The sequence below is a fragment of the Cupressus sempervirens genome, chromosome 5 (assembly GCF_028749045.1).
Source record: "Cupressus sempervirens isolate cs-2001-9-10 chromosome 5, ASM2874904v1, whole genome shotgun sequence".
Taxonomy (NCBI): domain Eukaryota; kingdom Viridiplantae; phylum Streptophyta; class Pinopsida; order Cupressales; family Cupressaceae; genus Cupressus; species Cupressus sempervirens.
This window is the reverse complement of record NC_143122.1, coordinates 421738696-421757044: the sequence shown is the minus strand read 5'-3', so window position 1 is coordinate 421757044 and position 18349 is coordinate 421738696. Positions and strand designations below refer to the sequence as shown.

The window sequence follows — 18349 nt, the reverse complement described above, 5'->3', positions numbered from 1 at the left end:
AACACTTGCTACCTAAAAATAAGCTTTAATAAGATCAATCCTTTTGGCTATGGTCAAGGGTCTTGAGAATAATTTGCCACTTAAATAGTATACAATAAAATAATAAATATGTATTAAAATGACATAAACCTTTCTATTAAAACAACATGACAGTACACCATCTAAATTACCTTATTTTGTAGGTTGATATACGAGTTAGTAATTAAATAACAGTTTGTATTGATTGTACTCTTTTCCTTAAAAGAAATCTGAATTGACAGAATCCTATTTGTTATTTCATTTAATAAGTCACATTAATATTGAATAAATCAATAAATTATAATAATATCTACGAAGGAAAAAGTAATTAAAATTAATAATATTACATGCAAATTAACCACAATAGATATGAATTAACAGTTCAATTTCCTTTATTCGACATTTACTTATTATATTTTTTTAGATGGTTGAAATTTAACGAAAAGTAATGTAAAAACGTGAATCTTAAAATTAGTATTCTAAGGGAGATTTGACTTTTTCAAGCCCATAAGTTCAGATAGTTTATTTAGGGACAAGAATTCCGAGTAAGGAGGCCTAATAAATTAAATGCTAAGAAGAGCTAATAATGTGAGCAGCTCATATGTAACTTCTAACACAAATCTTTGTGCGAAAATTTTCTTTTGGGTTTTGCAAAACACAGCCAAGCAACTTTGTGTCCATGTAATATGGATATAACTTTTTAATGTAAAATGTGAAAATCTAAGTTTCTTATTTCCTTAGTAAGGGCCATGATTAAATTTTAATCAATAGTAATTGAAAATAATATCTATTCTGAGAACAGAAAATGTCAAACCAAGACTCTTTTTAAGGGGTGATCTTCCCAAAGTATGTTCATCTGTGTACATCAGTAAAAAGGAGTTGATAAGATCTGAAAGTGGAAAAATATGCATCCTACAATCTTGACAAATGAGAGCAAAATTCTCACTCCCCAGAGTCAAATGAAACAAGCAATAATCATGGATTCTTTTAAAATTAGTGTGCTAATATACATCCTTGTGTAAGAAACATCCTGAAAAATTAGTAAACTTGCAAAAATTAGCACAACAGTTGTTTGAATGGGATAAGCTTCTGAAGAATAAAATTACTTGGTATCAAAGCAGATTTCTACCTTTATCATTCATTCGCCTTTTTTTAAAGCAGATCCAATGCCCAATCCATGATACACACCAAAGGTAATAGGGTAGTAAAAATTGAAATAAAAAACAAGTTATTAGGTAATATCAATCCACTAAACAAAGAGGTATACAATGAAAAAGATCAAAATCTCACCCATTAGATTGGGACACGCCTTGAATGGAGGACCAATACAATATAATTCAAAATTGGGCATGAAAAAGCATCTATGACAGGAAGTCATTCCCCAAGAGGTAATGCATAGCAGAAGGTGTAAACGATTTACAGTTCCTTGTGTATAAATTTGGTGGCTCTAAATGAGAGATCGATTGGTTCGGGTAGATGAAAATGCCCCAAATTGAAAGTTTGTACAACTAAACAGCTATACTACTTAATTCCAAGACACTGACCAAGCAAGTAAAGAATAATGCAACTTGTTCCATTTTCAAAGAGATGGATTTCACACCTTTGGATGCTTGTAATTTACAATTTCCTCAATGCAAAGAAATTCCTAGAAAGGCACACAATTGCATTTAATTTCAAATTCAAGGAGAGAAAATCAATCATGAATTTCAGGCTATCTTTCTAGACCTGTAACTTCAGATTCAATTTGATATACAAAACAGTGGTAAAATACTAAAGCGCAACAGTACTAATTTTTGGTGTGAGAGATTGAGCAGAGGAACTTGATAATTTTCATTATGGTAAATTTATGCTGTATGTTATATTAAACAGGGGAACAAAAGTTCCTTATATAGATTGAAAAAGATCTTTCTAAAAGAACCAAGCATTAACAAAAGACATCATAGGAAACTTTTCTAAACAAACTAATGACGAGTAGATGACTATTAAAAAAACATTTTATTATCCTAATACCCTTTCTTATTGGTCATTATTTAACTACCCTGCAAAATACATGTCTTCTGGTTATAAATTCTTTAGAACATTCTGCTGCTGCTGAGACCCTCCTTGGATCTGCAAAATGTTAATAATCAAGAGGTCATCCAATCTGATTTTGAAACAAAGATATTACTCCTTATAGCTCAAAACATTGCAAACATATTTCATCCCTACCCCACAAGCATATATAGTTGTAAAACGTTAAGAGGGCATTAACACCCTACCAAATTACCAAAGCAAACCAACCCACAAAATATTACAAAAAGTAATGTTTATCTGCCCAAGGCAATGCCACCGTCCACCTCCGCCATCCACTTGTGCTTAGTTTTTATATCATTGTGCCGCCCCCTCCCTCATAAAGTTGGGTATGGTCTGGTCATCCTAAATTGACCTTGGTGTGCCAACTGGACGGGTTTCGTGGCTCCGCTTGCTACCCATATCACTTGTGCTCGCCTCTTCAACCATGGAGATGTCCAGCCACATTCCATGCACTGTGGATTCGCCAACATTCTTCTGTGCTTTCCTCTCAATCTGGTGTTGCAATGGCTGTCTTGGAGCTGTCACACCCTTGCGTGGGGTCGCCTTCATAATTCCCCACCTCTACTCATGTGATACGCAAATCTTCTCCTGCAAGAAATTCACAACCTTCTTCTGGCCTTACTTTGCCTGCAAAATATGCACACCTTGTGGATTCACCGATTACTAGCCACTAGGGGTTGAACTGAAGTATCCCCTCCCCCGATTAGTCTCCATGGCTCTTGACCCATCTCCAACGCCTTACCTAGAACGACTTTGTTCATAGTTTCATCCAACCCTTGCAACCATTGTGGGTCAACACATGCCGCCACGACCCTTCGAGCTTCCTCCTTGGTCTCCCCCACAATCAATGCCAGTGCAACGAAGAGTGAGACCACATCCAGATTGGAGCGTCTCCTCCAGTAGGAGTCCAAATACTCCACTTCATACATTTGTTGAATGCCTTCCAAGAACTCCGCCTCATCAAACATGAAGATGTTCTTCAGACGCGTAGCCGTAATCTTTCCTTTATACGCTTGCGTCTAATTATTCGACTCAAGCGCAAAATTGGCCTCCATTTCCTACTTCTTGTAGAAAACCTTGTGAAGTGCCTTGCATTTTCTCCTTGAAAACACATGTTTCGAACAATCTGGAAGCCTTTGCAATGCGGGGTGTCAATAAATAATTGCAAAATGGTGTCATGCGCGAGGGATTGATATTCCCTTAGTACCGTCAAGAGTATTGATTCATAACTGTGTTGTACTTCCTTCATTAATCAACAACAATGCTTATTTTTTGCTCGTCCTTGTGTTTTCCAATCTTTATTCTTGATCAAGAAGTATAAGGTCTTCAAATATTTCATTCTGAATCCCAAAGCTGCATTCACACCCATATTCGCCAGCTTGTTCATCACTTTATTGGCTTCTCTATAGACGTGGGAAACCTTAAAATCCTCAAACTCCGTTACAGGCTCCTGATCAGCTTAATGTGTTTGTCAAGATGACACACTTCTAGCTTCCCTTTCTTAATTCCATTACTAATTATCTTTGAGTCACCTTCAAGGTGCACTCTATGGATACCCAATTTGACCCCTAAGACTAAAGCCTCTTTAGTTGCTACACACTCTGCTACATTATTCGTTCCATCCTTTAGTCGTTTGGTCCCAAAAGCAAGAATATTGCCTTGATGATCTCTTGCTATACAACTATAGGCAGAGGCCCTCGGATTACCCTGAGCAGCCCCATCAAAGTTAATTTTCACCCACCCTTCCTCTAGTGGTTTGCCAAAATACCTTTTCCTTTTTCTGATTTGGATTAACCTTTAAGATCCCATTAATGGGGCATTTTAAATCTTAATTTACTGATAATAGATTATATTGATTTTATGATTTATAGATTTTATTATTATTTCTTATTTTCATAGTCAAATATTAATTTCAATATATAATTTTACTATCATTATTTATTTAATAATATTATGTTACCTAATTACTATTAAAATTATATCTTAAAATGGGGACATGATAGTCCACTCTTCCTCAAATTGCTTGTCCTCAAGCAATTAGAGGTTTTCTTCTATTGATTTGAAAGATGTGATACCTTAGTCCAAATTGTTAGGTTGTTGTCATGGCTAAGATTTAACCTCGTCTAATCTTCATTGGCTTCCTATATTCATCTTTCATATGAATTATTTTCCTATATACTCTTTTACCATAGAGGATGGTAGTACCATGCTTTGATACCACTGTAATGTCTCCTCTCATTAGGTTTTCTCTCAATGAGATCAACTTACAAAGATTTGTTAGTAAAAACGATTAAATTTAATTATAGTAATTAATATTTGGATATTTCACTTGTTTCTACATAATCCTTAAGGATTTCTTCAAATCAGGCTTCCTAATCCTCTAGGAGATCCCCTGTGTTCTAGAGAACGGTCCTTGGTTATTCTTTTGTCGTTCCTGAAACTATTGTTCAAGACGAGCTTCATAACCCTCTTTGAGGGCCCCCTATGTTCTGTAGAGCAACCCTCTATTAGTTAGTCATCTTCCTTGAAAGCTATCCCTTAATTCTACAAGAATCGCTTATTAAATCCCCTATATTTTCCTTGCATGGGATCACATTTTATTGATATCAATTGATACCATTATATCTTATTCTGTTTTGGAATGATTTCCAATTTGAATTATCTTTTATTTCATAATCATAAGTTCTCTTTCTTTGTTTCTTATTCAGTGGTAATTTATAAATCCTGTTTTATTTGTCATCTATGTCCTAAACATTCAAAACCCTTTCCAAAAGTCACAACCCTTAATAATTATAATTTGCTTGAAAAATCACAACACTTCATAATTACAATCCTTTTGAAAAGTTACAACACTTCTTAATTATCACCTTTTCAAAGAGTCACAACCATTCATAATTGTAACCTTTTCAAAGAGTCATATCATTTCATCATTTCAACCTTTTGAAGAAAGTCCCTTCCTTTTGGTCTTCTCATTCCTTTCCTCTTCCATTAAACCTTCTTTAACTCTTATCTTCTCCTCTTCTTCCTTTATCTTTCAAATGAACTCTCCTCCTTTTTATGTCTTAATTTGAAAGAGGCACATCTTTTATTACTCATCTCTTGACTTTTCATTAGATTTATTTAGTTTATATCAGTCTTATTATATTATTTATTATCATTTACTATTACACTCTATTTAGAAAGGTAACATATTTTCTACAATATTCTCTCTTTTAGTTAATTTTATTTACTTATTCATTCGTTATATTCTTATTCTTATTTAACTATTTTAAATCTTATTTTATTGATCATAGATTATATGTATGTTTTTTTTTTGATTGGCAAACGGCTGAAGCTTTATAGACTAGCTTAATAAAATAAATTACAAAAATATCTATTCAAACAGAGACTAGTAGGAAAAAACAGAGAAGAAAACCTCCAGTCTAGCCTGGGATCAAACTCCTAAACAAAAGTACCAAAAATAAAAGAGGCATACCCCATTTTTGAATCTTTGCGAAGGGCAAACCCTTCTTTATTGCATTATCCGTTTTATGCTTCTTTCCATGCTATATAATCACTATTTTATGAAATTTTCTTTATATGCCCTCAATACAGTTGGGGTCTACGAAAGGCATTCCTTCCTTTACATCTTTGACAATATAGTTGAACGGAACTCTTGATTTGATGTTACCGCGCTTTTGAATTTCCAAAGTGTAGCCACAAGTGAAACCTCTTACCATATCGATTATAAGTTTGACTCTTTTGATGTATAGTTCCTGTCTGGCTCTTTGCATCTTAAGAACACTCCATGCTAACATTAAAACATTAGTCCTCAAAATCCAACATGTATTCTATTATCTAGGAATCTTACTCCTTTTTTAAACTTTTGTTTCCTAAGAAATATTATTGGTATTTTCCATTTGAATTTCCAATAGTTATGTTCAAATACTTAAATAAGACATCTTTAAGTTTAAATTAAATCATATGAGTAAGTTTTGATACTAATGTTAGAAAGGATCTTAAGCTTCATATTGGTCTAGAAATACAATTAGTGTAGGCTTTTTAGTAATTATAAAGTTGAGGAAGGCTTAAATAAATTAAAAAGTTTTAACAAATTCCAAATAGTGAAAAAAGTTAAGAGGGAATAATACTTAGTAAATCCCACTAAGTCTGAACAAGGTAATAAGTAAGTCTCACCATATTAATCCTGTATTGAGTCTGATTAAGATGTTATCAATTCATTTTATGTTTAGGGTGATTAAAATGTCAATTTTGGAATCAGTATGCATAGCGTTTCCATTTAATGCTATCTTCTACTTCCTTTTAGGAGTACTATTGTCATCTTAATATGCTTTTAAATTACTTTAATCTGTATCTTTTGACTTTGGTGTTTTCATTCTACCATTCTCTCTTTATCTGACAAGTTTTCTCCTTCCTTTCTTACATTCAGCTTTCATTATCAATTTAAATATTTGTTCTTAATTTCCTCCCACCCTTGTCTTAGTTTCTATTAGGCTTATTGTCGATTCCTTAATAGTAAATCCCGCTTAAATTGATTCATTTATATTTCTAATTCGTACATGGTTCCTTTGTTAGAAACATTACCTTAATTCTAAGGGCTTTGAACGTTTTTCTTCTGCTAGTTATTTCTGCATCTAGATTTGATAACCCTTTTGGGTTTAAGCCTTCTCTGCTGTTTGCCTTATTGCACAGAAGGTGGGGTTATCTTTTCTACTATGTTATTAAGACGTTGCTATCATCTTATTTCTGCACATAAAATCTGAATTATGCTAACTTTGTACTTAACTGATATATTGGATTTTCTTATAAACTGGGGTTCAATCCAAATATGAGCCATTGTTACCAACTTATTTCTTTGTGTATGTTATTTAATGCCAAAGTTTAAAACTGCTTACCCGATATCTCTGTTTTGATTATAACAATTTTTTAATTCTTAACAAAAGCTCCCATCTAACTAAACTATGATAATACTGATCAGTCTGAATTTGAGTCAAAGATTATCCATAACACCATAGTTTACACTATAAAATCCTTTTTATTTTAATATTTGTAGATTTACATGGCCATTACCTTGTTATAGATAAGAGAGACAACAAAGGATATTTCTATACAATCCTGCAACATTTATTTACAAACCAAAAATTGGGGAGGTTGTGATACTTACTAGATTCTCCCTATCTGTAGTCACAAATATGATTTCTATGTTGTTACTTTGACATTACTCGATCACCTGGATTAAACCATACAAACTAAGATAAAAGTGCTTGCTTTCTATTACAATTCAAAAAATTGGAGATTAGAGCCTTCAAAGTGTAAACACCAAAGTGTACTCCTCTGCTTCATCCTCATCAATATCCATCTGCCCTAGCATATGAATTATCGCTCCCCTTCTTTTGCTGGATTTATTGAAAGTTGGCAACAAAAACTCCAATTTCCCCAAATCACTATATACCCCTCCAACAGAGCAAGAAGTGGATGCTCACTCTCATCTTAGGCCATATAGTGTTAGAGTGAAACAGATACTCGATTTGTAAGATTGGATGTCTACTAACTCTTCCTTGCAATAGACTCCAAGGGGGCCTAACTGTATACACTTCTGGGTAAGGAATTTGAAGGCCCTTGGTTATGATCAATACCACATGATAAAGCCCTTCTAGCTAGGTTTCCTCAAACAAGTTATTACACATCCTAATGATATCCAATGATCTACTTGAGGTCTTGCCATGCAGGTGATGAAAGAACCTATAACCCCGTTGTTTGTCCTTCAGGTATATTCATAATCGAACGTTTCCTCACATAGAGCCCTGATAATGGCTAACCTAGACATGTTATCTGCAGGATTCAACATTTTGTTCCATCTTTTCGGTTTAACATTCTCTCTTAAAGCCATTGTGCGGTCTTCATATGCATGGTAAAGCACAACAACTGACTCCATTCTAAACTATAAAAGGAAATGGGCTCAAAATCTAAAAAGAGGCTACTTTAACCCAGGGTACACTCTGAAAAACTACACAGACCGGGAGCTATATGTAGAAGATTATATATATGTTATTACTTATAGATTTTATAATTATTTCATTTTTTATATAACTTATTTTCATTTATTTAATAATATTATATTATCTAATTATTATTAAAATTATATCTTAAAATGGGGACATGACAATGGAAGCATGAAAGGAGATTGATATAGCAGCAAATTCTACTTAGCAACAAGCTCAATTATTGATGTGTACGAGGATGATAGCACACATGATTTTATGTGTTTGAAGGCGAGTGATATGATACAGTTTCCTAACATAGTATTGAGTTTGGGTAAGAAGACGTGTAAGAATCAACAATTATAGGTTACAGGTTAGCGATGGCATGATTGCCACAACTTTAGAGAACTTTGACGTTGCATGACAATGTTGGCTACTTATGGTTGGAGTGCTCTTGTTACAGATGAGCACTATGATGGTAGTCTTTCCCTTGAGGAGTTTCATGCTCTCCAAGAGGCTATCATGATTATGAGATATAATTATTTATAGTTATTAGAAGATTGGGATTTCCTGCTCGAGAGAGATTGTATATGTTATGATGCCTTGAGGGGAAAGGAGGAGCTTGACAAGTTCATCCATGCTATTGAGGTGACTGTGGACACTTTGTAGTGTACTTAGTTGGCCCTCCAAAAGTCACAGCCATGATTGGATGAGGTTATCGTGGAGTTGAGTAGAGTACAGTGTTCATAAATTGCAGATTCAATATCGACTTCTATAGTGACGGTGATGATCATACATCCATAGATAGGGGTGATTGATGTGTTGGGGGAGTGGCTACATGTATCTCAGATATCAGTGCAGTAGAGGCAGTTGGGATTGGTACAATGGATGAGTACAATGGAGAGCCACTTGTTGCACCATGTTCTCCTGAGGTTAGTGCATTGACAAGTGATGTAGTGCAGATTTTTGATACCATTGTGATGAAAAGGTGGATTTGGTTGCGAGTTGTGCAACAGTTCACAACACCACCCCTCTTTTTCTCTAGACACATGGCGAGTATCATCTAGTTTAGATGTTGACTCTTGTATTTATTTCTTTCCCCCTACTAGAAGCAATATAGTTATTCCATCACATGCAGTTGATTATGTTTGATAGTTTGTTGAGCCTTAGAGATGAAGGGACCGGTTGAGGGTTTCGGGAGAGAAGGTTGATTCAAGTTTGTCTCGTTTTGACTACACATAAATATGTTGAGCACCTACTTTGGAGAGCCAAATTTAAGGAGAAACATTTTGGACATCAGGTTATTACCCATATTTATGACTTGAGGTTCATCCAAAAGGGGTTGGAGACACTTAAGATAGAATACCTCCACTTGTTTCATGATAGAGAGTATGCTAGTGGTTATGTAGAGAGGCTTGACAGGACATCTGCCTAATCAGTTGTTTGGGCTTTAGAGATTGGGGTCATCCTCAAATATCCTAGTTGTTAGTGATGAGCCATTGACAAAGATCAGAGCCTTTTATCGTAACTACATAGTAAGTAGTGCTCATCATTTCTCTTTTGACCTACATGTAGAGGACTTGGTTATGCATCAATGTGGATGGGCTTCAGGATCATACCATCCTTTATGGGATAGGGATATGCTATTTTAAGTGGATGGAGTTAGTTGTTGCAAGTTGGCAGGCGACTACTAGCAAAGTTAGTACATCTATGGAAATTTAGCAGAGAATGGATATCTTGGGTATGGTATAGACAATCATGAAGTTCTTCTCCTTGTACAATTGGACTTCTTACTCATGGGGGGTTGGTAGAGTGTAAAGGGAGAATTGGTCTATCAGATCTTGCCAGATATCCTTTCTTCCTTGTGATGGATAGATGTGAGCCTCGTTTATATTGGGATCCAAGTGGAGGCAAGTTTAATAATGCAGGTTGGATGTGTCTCAGTGGATTGATTCACCTTTTGCAACATGACTTTGTTGGGATCTTGTTAGCATAGTTGACGCCTTGGTTTATTTTCCTTGGTTGGCATGGGTTCAGGATTTGGGATCCCGACATCCTTTGTTGGAGACTCTTTAGGGTGTTGTTGGATTCTTTATGTGCATTGGGATTCCATCTTGGTAGTGCTAGGGAGTTTTGCAGTATGTACATGGTGTATTTGAAGTTTCATTTATTATTCTCGTGTACAAGTTATGGTTAGATGCATAGTTTTAGAGTGCAAAGTTTGGACAGATGGATTGTTGTCACTTCTTCGCAGTGTTGGTTATTCTGGTACTTCAGCAGTTGTTTTTTGCATGGGACATTTCCCAATCTCCCTTTGGATTTCCAACTCAGTGGAGCTTCCTTACAATGGAAATTGCTTGGGGCCAAGCAATTTTAGAGAGGACAAATTATAGTGTCCCCATTTTTGAGTTGCACTAGAGTTAATGGATTTAGCCTATCATTGAGGTCATAGTAAGCTAATATTGGTGATTAGAGGACCTTATCGTGGAGTTATTTGGCTGTCCAATGGCTAATTGTCAGTTTTGATAGACTTACTATTAATAGTAAGTTAATAGATGATTCTAATTAGCTCCAGTGATTTAGAGGAGTTATATGATGCATTCAAATGTTACTTCTGACTTTTTGTTTGGACTCCAAGATTCTTGGAGGTAGCATCAATTTTAGTAAGTCACCCAACCAACACCATTCATCATCTTTTATCGTCAGGATTACTCATGTGCTATTAGATTTTTGATTTTGGTGTTGTTAGGCCATTTTCAAATGCCGGGTGTGTTATTGGTTATAATTTAATTATATTTACTAAGGTAGCTATTTTGATTGAAATTGTTTGATTGGCACCTTAGTGTTATAGCTTGTTGGAATCATGGTGAAAACTTTAAAATCATGGGCACATCAAACATGGACCTTGTGTGTCACGATACCATTATATCAGTGAAAATGTTAATTTTGAAGCAATGGGGTAGTTAATTAATGAAGTGACTTTATTATTTGTCAACTTTAAATTATAATATATAGTTTCTTTATGAGAAATAAAATTAAAGTAAATTAAAGGAGACAGTGACAAATGGAAGTTGAGATTATAAAATGGGTCTTGGATTTCATTTCATGTATTCTTGATGACATTTTGTATTTTGATGATTTGAGGGTTTTAAGGATTGAGCTGAAGAAATTGTGAATTTGTTTCAAACTTTGCTAGCACTTAGAATTGGTTTCAATTTCCAATGAATTATGTCTTCTATTGCTGTTATTTGGGATTGAATTTCTGAATCGATCCATACTGGAAGATAATGTGATTGCTAGATTTTGATTTGAGGAAGAAAGGCTGCGATCAGTAAACAAAGGGCTAACGTTGATATTTTCAAGGGTTGCGTTCCATTGGAGGGGTGGCATCAACATTAGAGGAGGATTTATGTGCTTTATTTACAGCTGGAGACCAACTCTACCTTTTGCTAAATTGGGTTCAATACTTTTTAATAATCAAGTATGTTCATTGTATATACTTGCATACATTGCATCATAGTTTACAAACTCCGACTCGAGGAGTACTCGACAAGCCCCAAATTTTCAACTCTGAAAAAAACTCGGCATATATTCGACAAAAACTTGGGGGAAACTTGGCAACTCAGAAAGTACTAAAATTCAAATAACAGAACATATATTTTTTTGTAGAATACAATTACAAAATGTATTAAATTAGTAATTTTCATTTCATAGAGAAAATTTGTAGTTTTATAGCACTAAAAGTATGTGAATAATGCATCTAATCCAATGTTTTTCCCGCATCAACATTTTTACCTACATTTTTTTTCATCTATAAATACACGATTGTTAAAATTTGAGAGTACTCATCCAGTAAAAACTCTTGAGAGCATTCGGCAACTCTGAGAGTACTCAGAGAGTTTGCAAACTATGCATTGCATAATAAAAGATAGAAGAGAAATTGCAATTTCAATTTCCGATGCATTGACATATATTATATATTCTGGAATAAGCAAGTATTTGAAAATCACATAAATATCCATTCTTCATCATAGTTTGAGTGAGAGCCAGCAGAGCTCACTACACTTGGAAAATATACTTCTATCTTTTTAAAGTGATTTCATGTTGCTATGCACTTGCCTTGTTTGTGAGTCCTAGTTTTGGTCACTCAACTCAAAAATAGTTTAGTTCGGGAACTTTGCTCCTTTGTTAAATTCACCAATGACGTGCATTTGGCCTTGTTCATTGAGGTGCTAGACATACAAAAATTAATATTGAGCAGGGTAGTTTATTGGATTAAACATTCATCATTTTTAAGTACATGGTATGTTTTGTAGCGATTTGCACATGGTTTTTTTGTATGTTGAAAGCTTTGATGATTTATCATTAAGCTTGTTTCATTTGGTTTGCACACATGTGCATGCATATGCACACACAAAGTAATTATTGTTATTATTATTTTCATTTATTTACATCTTACTAGTTGTACCCAATCCCTACAAATCCATTATAGAGCAATTATATTTTTCTTCTGGTTCTCTAGGGGATTTATGCGTGCAGTAGAAGGTATAAGTAGATGAATATATGCTTGGGCACTACTAATCAATCAAGATCACATTAATAGAACTAAATATAGATACACCAGCTATTTTGTTTCTCCATTATGATGATGCGTGTTTGTGTGTGTGTGTGTGTGTGTGAGAGAGAGAGAGAGAGAGAGAGAGAGAGAGAGAGAGAGAGAGAGAGAGAGAGAGCAGCTTCTATGGTGACTTGTAAAAGGAAAAATCCCAGAGGCAAATGCTATGCTAATGATATGGATTTCTCATGAAGTCTTCATGATCAGAATGAGATACTTGTATAGCTGAGTCCTTATAGTTCAAATCAAATTAATTGTTCAAACACTCAATGAGATGTATATCTGCATGGGCATTGTTTAAAATTCTAACCATCGGCACAAACTCACTTAAATCCCATTCAATACAAAATAACATTGGCTTACTTCATGCCCTTAACTCACTAACTTCTGGAATAGAGTTAGATTGGATGGGCTTGCCTAGTTATGTTCAAGCTTTTTTCTTCCGGGGCTGTAAGATTATTTATGTATCTCTGCATATTTTCTTGTTGAAGTCAAATTGCTGTTGTTGCTTTTCTTTTTTCTTAGTAAGAAGAAAAATATCATTTCTTGGAGGTTTATGGTTTAGTGCTCACCTTTAGGCATCTTCCTGGCAGTTTGCTGAAGAACAATCCTACCCAAGTTATGGACCCTCTTTTAGATCTCCCCGAGGAAAAGCAGGAGGAGGAATCTGAACCGGAAGAAATTGTACTGATGGAAAAGGAACAATCAGATGGAACAATTGTAAGGATTTTATTTGCATCTGGTGGCGATGTTGATGTGCATGATCTACAGAAACTATGCGACAAGGTACTCTTTATGATTCAATGCAATAACAAATATTATCTCCCTTATGTTAATTTGGATGATTCTGCTTATTCAATTTTCAGTTAAAAATAATAGTTAATCAATTCAGATTTTAGCTCAATTGTGTTTTATCTTCCAATCTTTTTGTTGAGACTTATGCTGTTGTTACTCATACATTGTGTGCTTTACTGTTTTTTGTTTTACTTTACTTGACAAACTCTAAGAAATTTTTGAAGGTTTCATGGAACGTAGAGGAATGAAACTTAACATAGCACACAGAGGTGCAATGCCAAAGGAAAGAAATCTGGAGTAGAAAAAATCATATCAGGGTGATTTTTCCAGATGTTTAATATACTTGGATTATAGAAACTTACGGTACTACCCTGAAAAATGTTTTGTATAAAGTTTCACTGGATTGTGTTACCGTTAGTAAATGCCAGTCTGATAGCATCATTAATTCTCCCTTTAGCTAGATAGATTGAGCTGGATTCTGTTTATTGAGCCAAAGGCAGAAAATGGCTTGTTTACTTCAACATGGTTACATTTTTTTGTTTTTTGCTCAATGAAAGGCCTTGGCCTTGAAATTTTATTAATATTTCAACCAATTGTTTTATGCACTGTTCATGTGTGGACACTGGGGGAAAAAGAATGAAAAAAAGGAAAACCTCTAGTGTAGCCAGGGGCTTATTCAGTCCTGAATTCAGAAATATATTGAAACTTTGCCGTAGACTAGCGAAATCATAAATACACGTCCAGCTTTGGGAATGCAGTTTAAATTGCTTACAATATCATTAATCTTAGTGATTTGAGTATATATTTAGCCTTATAATGTGATTACACTTCCATCCTTTCAGGTCACTTCCTTTGCTCGATCAACCTGCAAAGTAGAATACCTTCCACTGCCAGCTAATTTCAAATTGTTAGTTTCCGAAAGAAACAAGTAAATCTTGTAATATTCAATAATTTCACATAAGATGATAACATAGCCAATATTTTAGATATATGATAACTTCTAAGAAATGGAATAAGATGACATCTATCTGCAAACTTCTCCCATTCCTTGAATTCTTGCAGTCATGAAGTCTCTTATCTTGGAGCACCATTGATTTGTATAATTATCCAAAGTAAGAGATTACCCAGGCTACAATGAGACAAGGCTTGAGAGAACAATAATCATATATTGTACCCATTTTTGAATATATCACAGAAAATTATATGAATTGTTTTTTCAGAGAAAAGGTTATGCGAATTATTAAGGGAACTTCATGTGAACTTGCACGGTAGCAAATTCACCGATTGGTGTTTTAAGATAATCCAAGTGTTTGTTAGTGGATATGTATACTCAGCTTAAAAGGCTATATGTAAAATTCATAGAAATAAAGATTTGTATTTCTTAAATCTCATTAGGAGAACCTTGGTTTTTAAATAGGTCGTGTTTAAAAATGGGTTACTCTGTTACCACTATCCATCATCATTGACCAATTGAAGATAGAAAACCTACCATAAATTTTCGATCTAGTTCTAAGCTCTGTATAAAATCATAAACACTAAAGCCTCTTCATAACCATGCCTGTTATTATTTTTAAAAACAGTAGATCAGATTTCCCCCTTTTCAATAAAATCATAAAATGCCAGATGGATAACCAGATTTAAAAGTCTTTACGCCTTTTATCGCAGGCTAAGCTCAATTGTAATAACATGCCAGTGCTATGTATGTTAATTTAAGAGATAGCTAATAAAGATAGATACCATAGATTTAATTAAGAAGCATATATTGCCATAAGGAAAAGCCGCTGCAAATCTGAAAACATCTGAGCAAAAGAGAAAAGGTAACATTTAGCTCTTAAGTTACTGATTCCAACTAAATATAGTGCTTGAACATATATATAAATCTAAAATAATTTATCTTAAGAACGAGAGTAAAAATAATGATAGCGAGTAAGATGAGCATCAGCTGGGGATTACATTTGAAAATATCAGAATGTATATAAATATATTTCTGTATATATACATATCTATTTATATACACAATTATATATATAAAAGTAAGTAGATAAATCGAAAACAGAAACAAGCTTTTATATATATATATATATATATATTGACAGGATCGAGAGAAATTAGGTTCAGAACAAATCAAGACATCAACTGGCTAGTTGAATGAAATAGGCAATTATTTTAAAGTTCATCTTATATAAGTATTATCATAAACACTTTTTATACTGACTGCTAAAGTTTAGATTTCTAAACCAAATGATAGAAGCGAATCAAAATACTAAAGAGTCATACTAGGTTTTAACATAATAAACTACTTTAATCCAGTCCATCTGGTATTATATTTATGCTTGACCAAAACTAATTCCTTGTCCGAACCGTCATCCATATTCACTTCTATTTCCATCGAATTGCCTTTAGAGGGATTTTTAGCAGTGCTTTGTTGAGCAAAGGAATTTCGCTGATAAATCTGAATGTTGTCCAAATCCAAATTCTTAAAGGATGACGGGGACACCATACTCTTCAACATCAAGATAGTGGAGGAGCCACTTGCTGTCATCCACATAATCACTTTAATCCAGTGAAGAAGAAGGTTTATATTTCTTTTCATTTTTGGCCAGTGGATATTGAAAATAGTTTTGTCCTTAAAATTCATAATTAGATGCCATTCAATGTTAGTAATCCCAATCAAGCTACCAACCTCAGAAGTCATATATATCTCAGGGAGAGGAATCTTGTGTTTCTCATTAATGGCATAAACAACATTTTCTAAACCACAAAGAATCTTCTTATGAAAGATTTTCCTATACATCACTACCATATACTGCCTGCTAATGCCTGCCACAGCCATGCACGCAATAAACATCCTACTAATTCACCATTTGATCTACGAGTTAAACTATAATCAAAGTAATTTTCTCCAAAAGATTTAACTATACCTCTCCTAACCAGATCCTCCATTGGCTTCAAAATTCGTTTCCACCTCTCAGGAGTGATCGGGCCTAGGAAGGCCAATTTCTCTAGTTCCAGTTGTTTGAATAGTGCAAATGTATGGTTCCATCAAATCAAAGACTAAGCTTTGGGTATCCAAAATTGATCCAAGATGAGCCTCTTAAGATGTAAACCCAGAAGATCACAAAGGTTCTAGCACCACTAAAAGAAATAATGACCACAAAGCTTAGCGAAATTAGGCCGCATGGATCCCAAGGCTTTTCAAGCCATAACCAAAAATAATGGCTCACTTTTGGTACCAAAACAATAGGAGTGCATCATTGCCGAAAAAGAAAAGGAATGATAACAAGGAGAGGGGCAAAAACCATGTGATGAGAAATCCTAGGTGTGCAAGATAGGGATATTAAGAATTAGAAAGTGTAGGACAAAGGGCCAAAGAAACAAAATCATTACAAAGCTAGGATAATCAAAACAAAGGAAAAGAAACCCATAGATGGAATACTCTCATTCGACAAAAAACTTGCCAACCCTCCAGAAAAACTCGCGAAAAATTCAGTCAGTTTTTAGAATAACTCAGGGACCTAAAAAACAACTTAAATTTAATTAAAAATACATTTTCTTTACAAAATTCAATGAGAAGATGCATCCAATGAGTAAATTACTGAGAACATAAAAGAAACAAGTAGAGTTTAGACGTATATATAAATACAAAGTGGGTACAAAATTGCATTCTCATATGGAATGACGGTAGGAAACAAAATAGTAAATAGTTTCTGTCAAACTAGAAGTAAATACATCATTATAATCACATCTTCCTCTTCCCATCTTACTAGCATAAAAGGGAGAGGGTCTAGTCATAAAAGAGGAACCCTGCACTGAGCGTGACTATGCTGCCTTGCTCAGTATCCTTGCTAATACACTCTCCATCCTGGATGTATAAACTTTTGCCTCTGGCACTGGTATTGACTTCTTGTTTAACTCCTCATTGTCCTTTATGTCATCTAATATGAAATCCAATCCACCCCCTCCTTCATGGCCTGCCTCTCCAAATTAGCAATGTCATCCTCTGAAAACAATAGACTGCAGTCATGTGCTCTCCAATCAGAATAAGGATATATATCATTCAAATCAAGTGGACCAGGTACTGCATCGTATGCCTTTTTTAGCTGCAACCTAAGATTATATAGCACATAAACAAGGTCAATGAGGCATTTATGAGTCAATTTGTTTCTCTTCTTTGTGTGGATGGACACAAATAAGCTCCAATTGCTCTCACAATGGGATGAGCTACAAGGATGGCACAAGCTTCTAAGATCAAATTGCTTTATATTGGGGGTATTGCTATCCCATCTTTGTGACCAGGTGTTACATCCTCTATTTTGTTGATTTTAAATTTTTTATTTAGCTGTTGATGTTTCAAGATAATCCGTAATGGTTGGTTAAATTAGTTATTCATTTTGATTTTGTTGGAAATAACAATAGAGAAAGTAAACTTTGGGGTAGGGGGGTGAATTAGTACTTACTCTAACCATTAAAGCATTCACCACACATCCATTCACAATTTGCATGTAAACTGAAACACCAAACTAAACATATTCTTCCATAGCATGAAAAAATTAACACATATGACACAAGATATTTGGTTACCCAGAAACTCTACAATGAGAATGTAAAATTGGGGTGGAGATGACACCCACAAATCTTCACTACTGGAGTTGTAAAGTGTAGCCAATTAAGGTTACAATAAGTGTGATCATAAACTATGATCTTCCCTGTGAAAGGTCTGCCCTATTGAAGGCTTACAAAGACTATTAAATCTTACTCTGTTAAAGGATTTCAACACCCTGCTAAAAGTGTGCCTGGTTAAAGGACTTTAACTTACAATAAATTAAGCACCCTGTTAAAGGATTTACAAAGTTTGCTAGGACTACTC

General features: G+C 34.4%; 1 protein-coding gene across 3 annotated transcripts in view; it reads left to right on the top strand.

Moving 5' to 3' along the window:
• Positions 1–18349, top strand: part of NSI (nuclear shuttle interacting) — a 166523-nt gene that overhangs the window by 104469 nt on the left and 43705 nt on the right. For all 3 annotated transcript variants that reach the window (XM_089830969.1, XM_089830970.1, XM_089830971.1), the window contains exon 4: positions 13281–13473. In XM_089830969.1, the coding sequence (XP_089687095.1) occupies positions 13281–13473 (193 nt within the window). The remainder of the gene's footprint in view (positions 1–13280; positions 13474–18349) is intronic.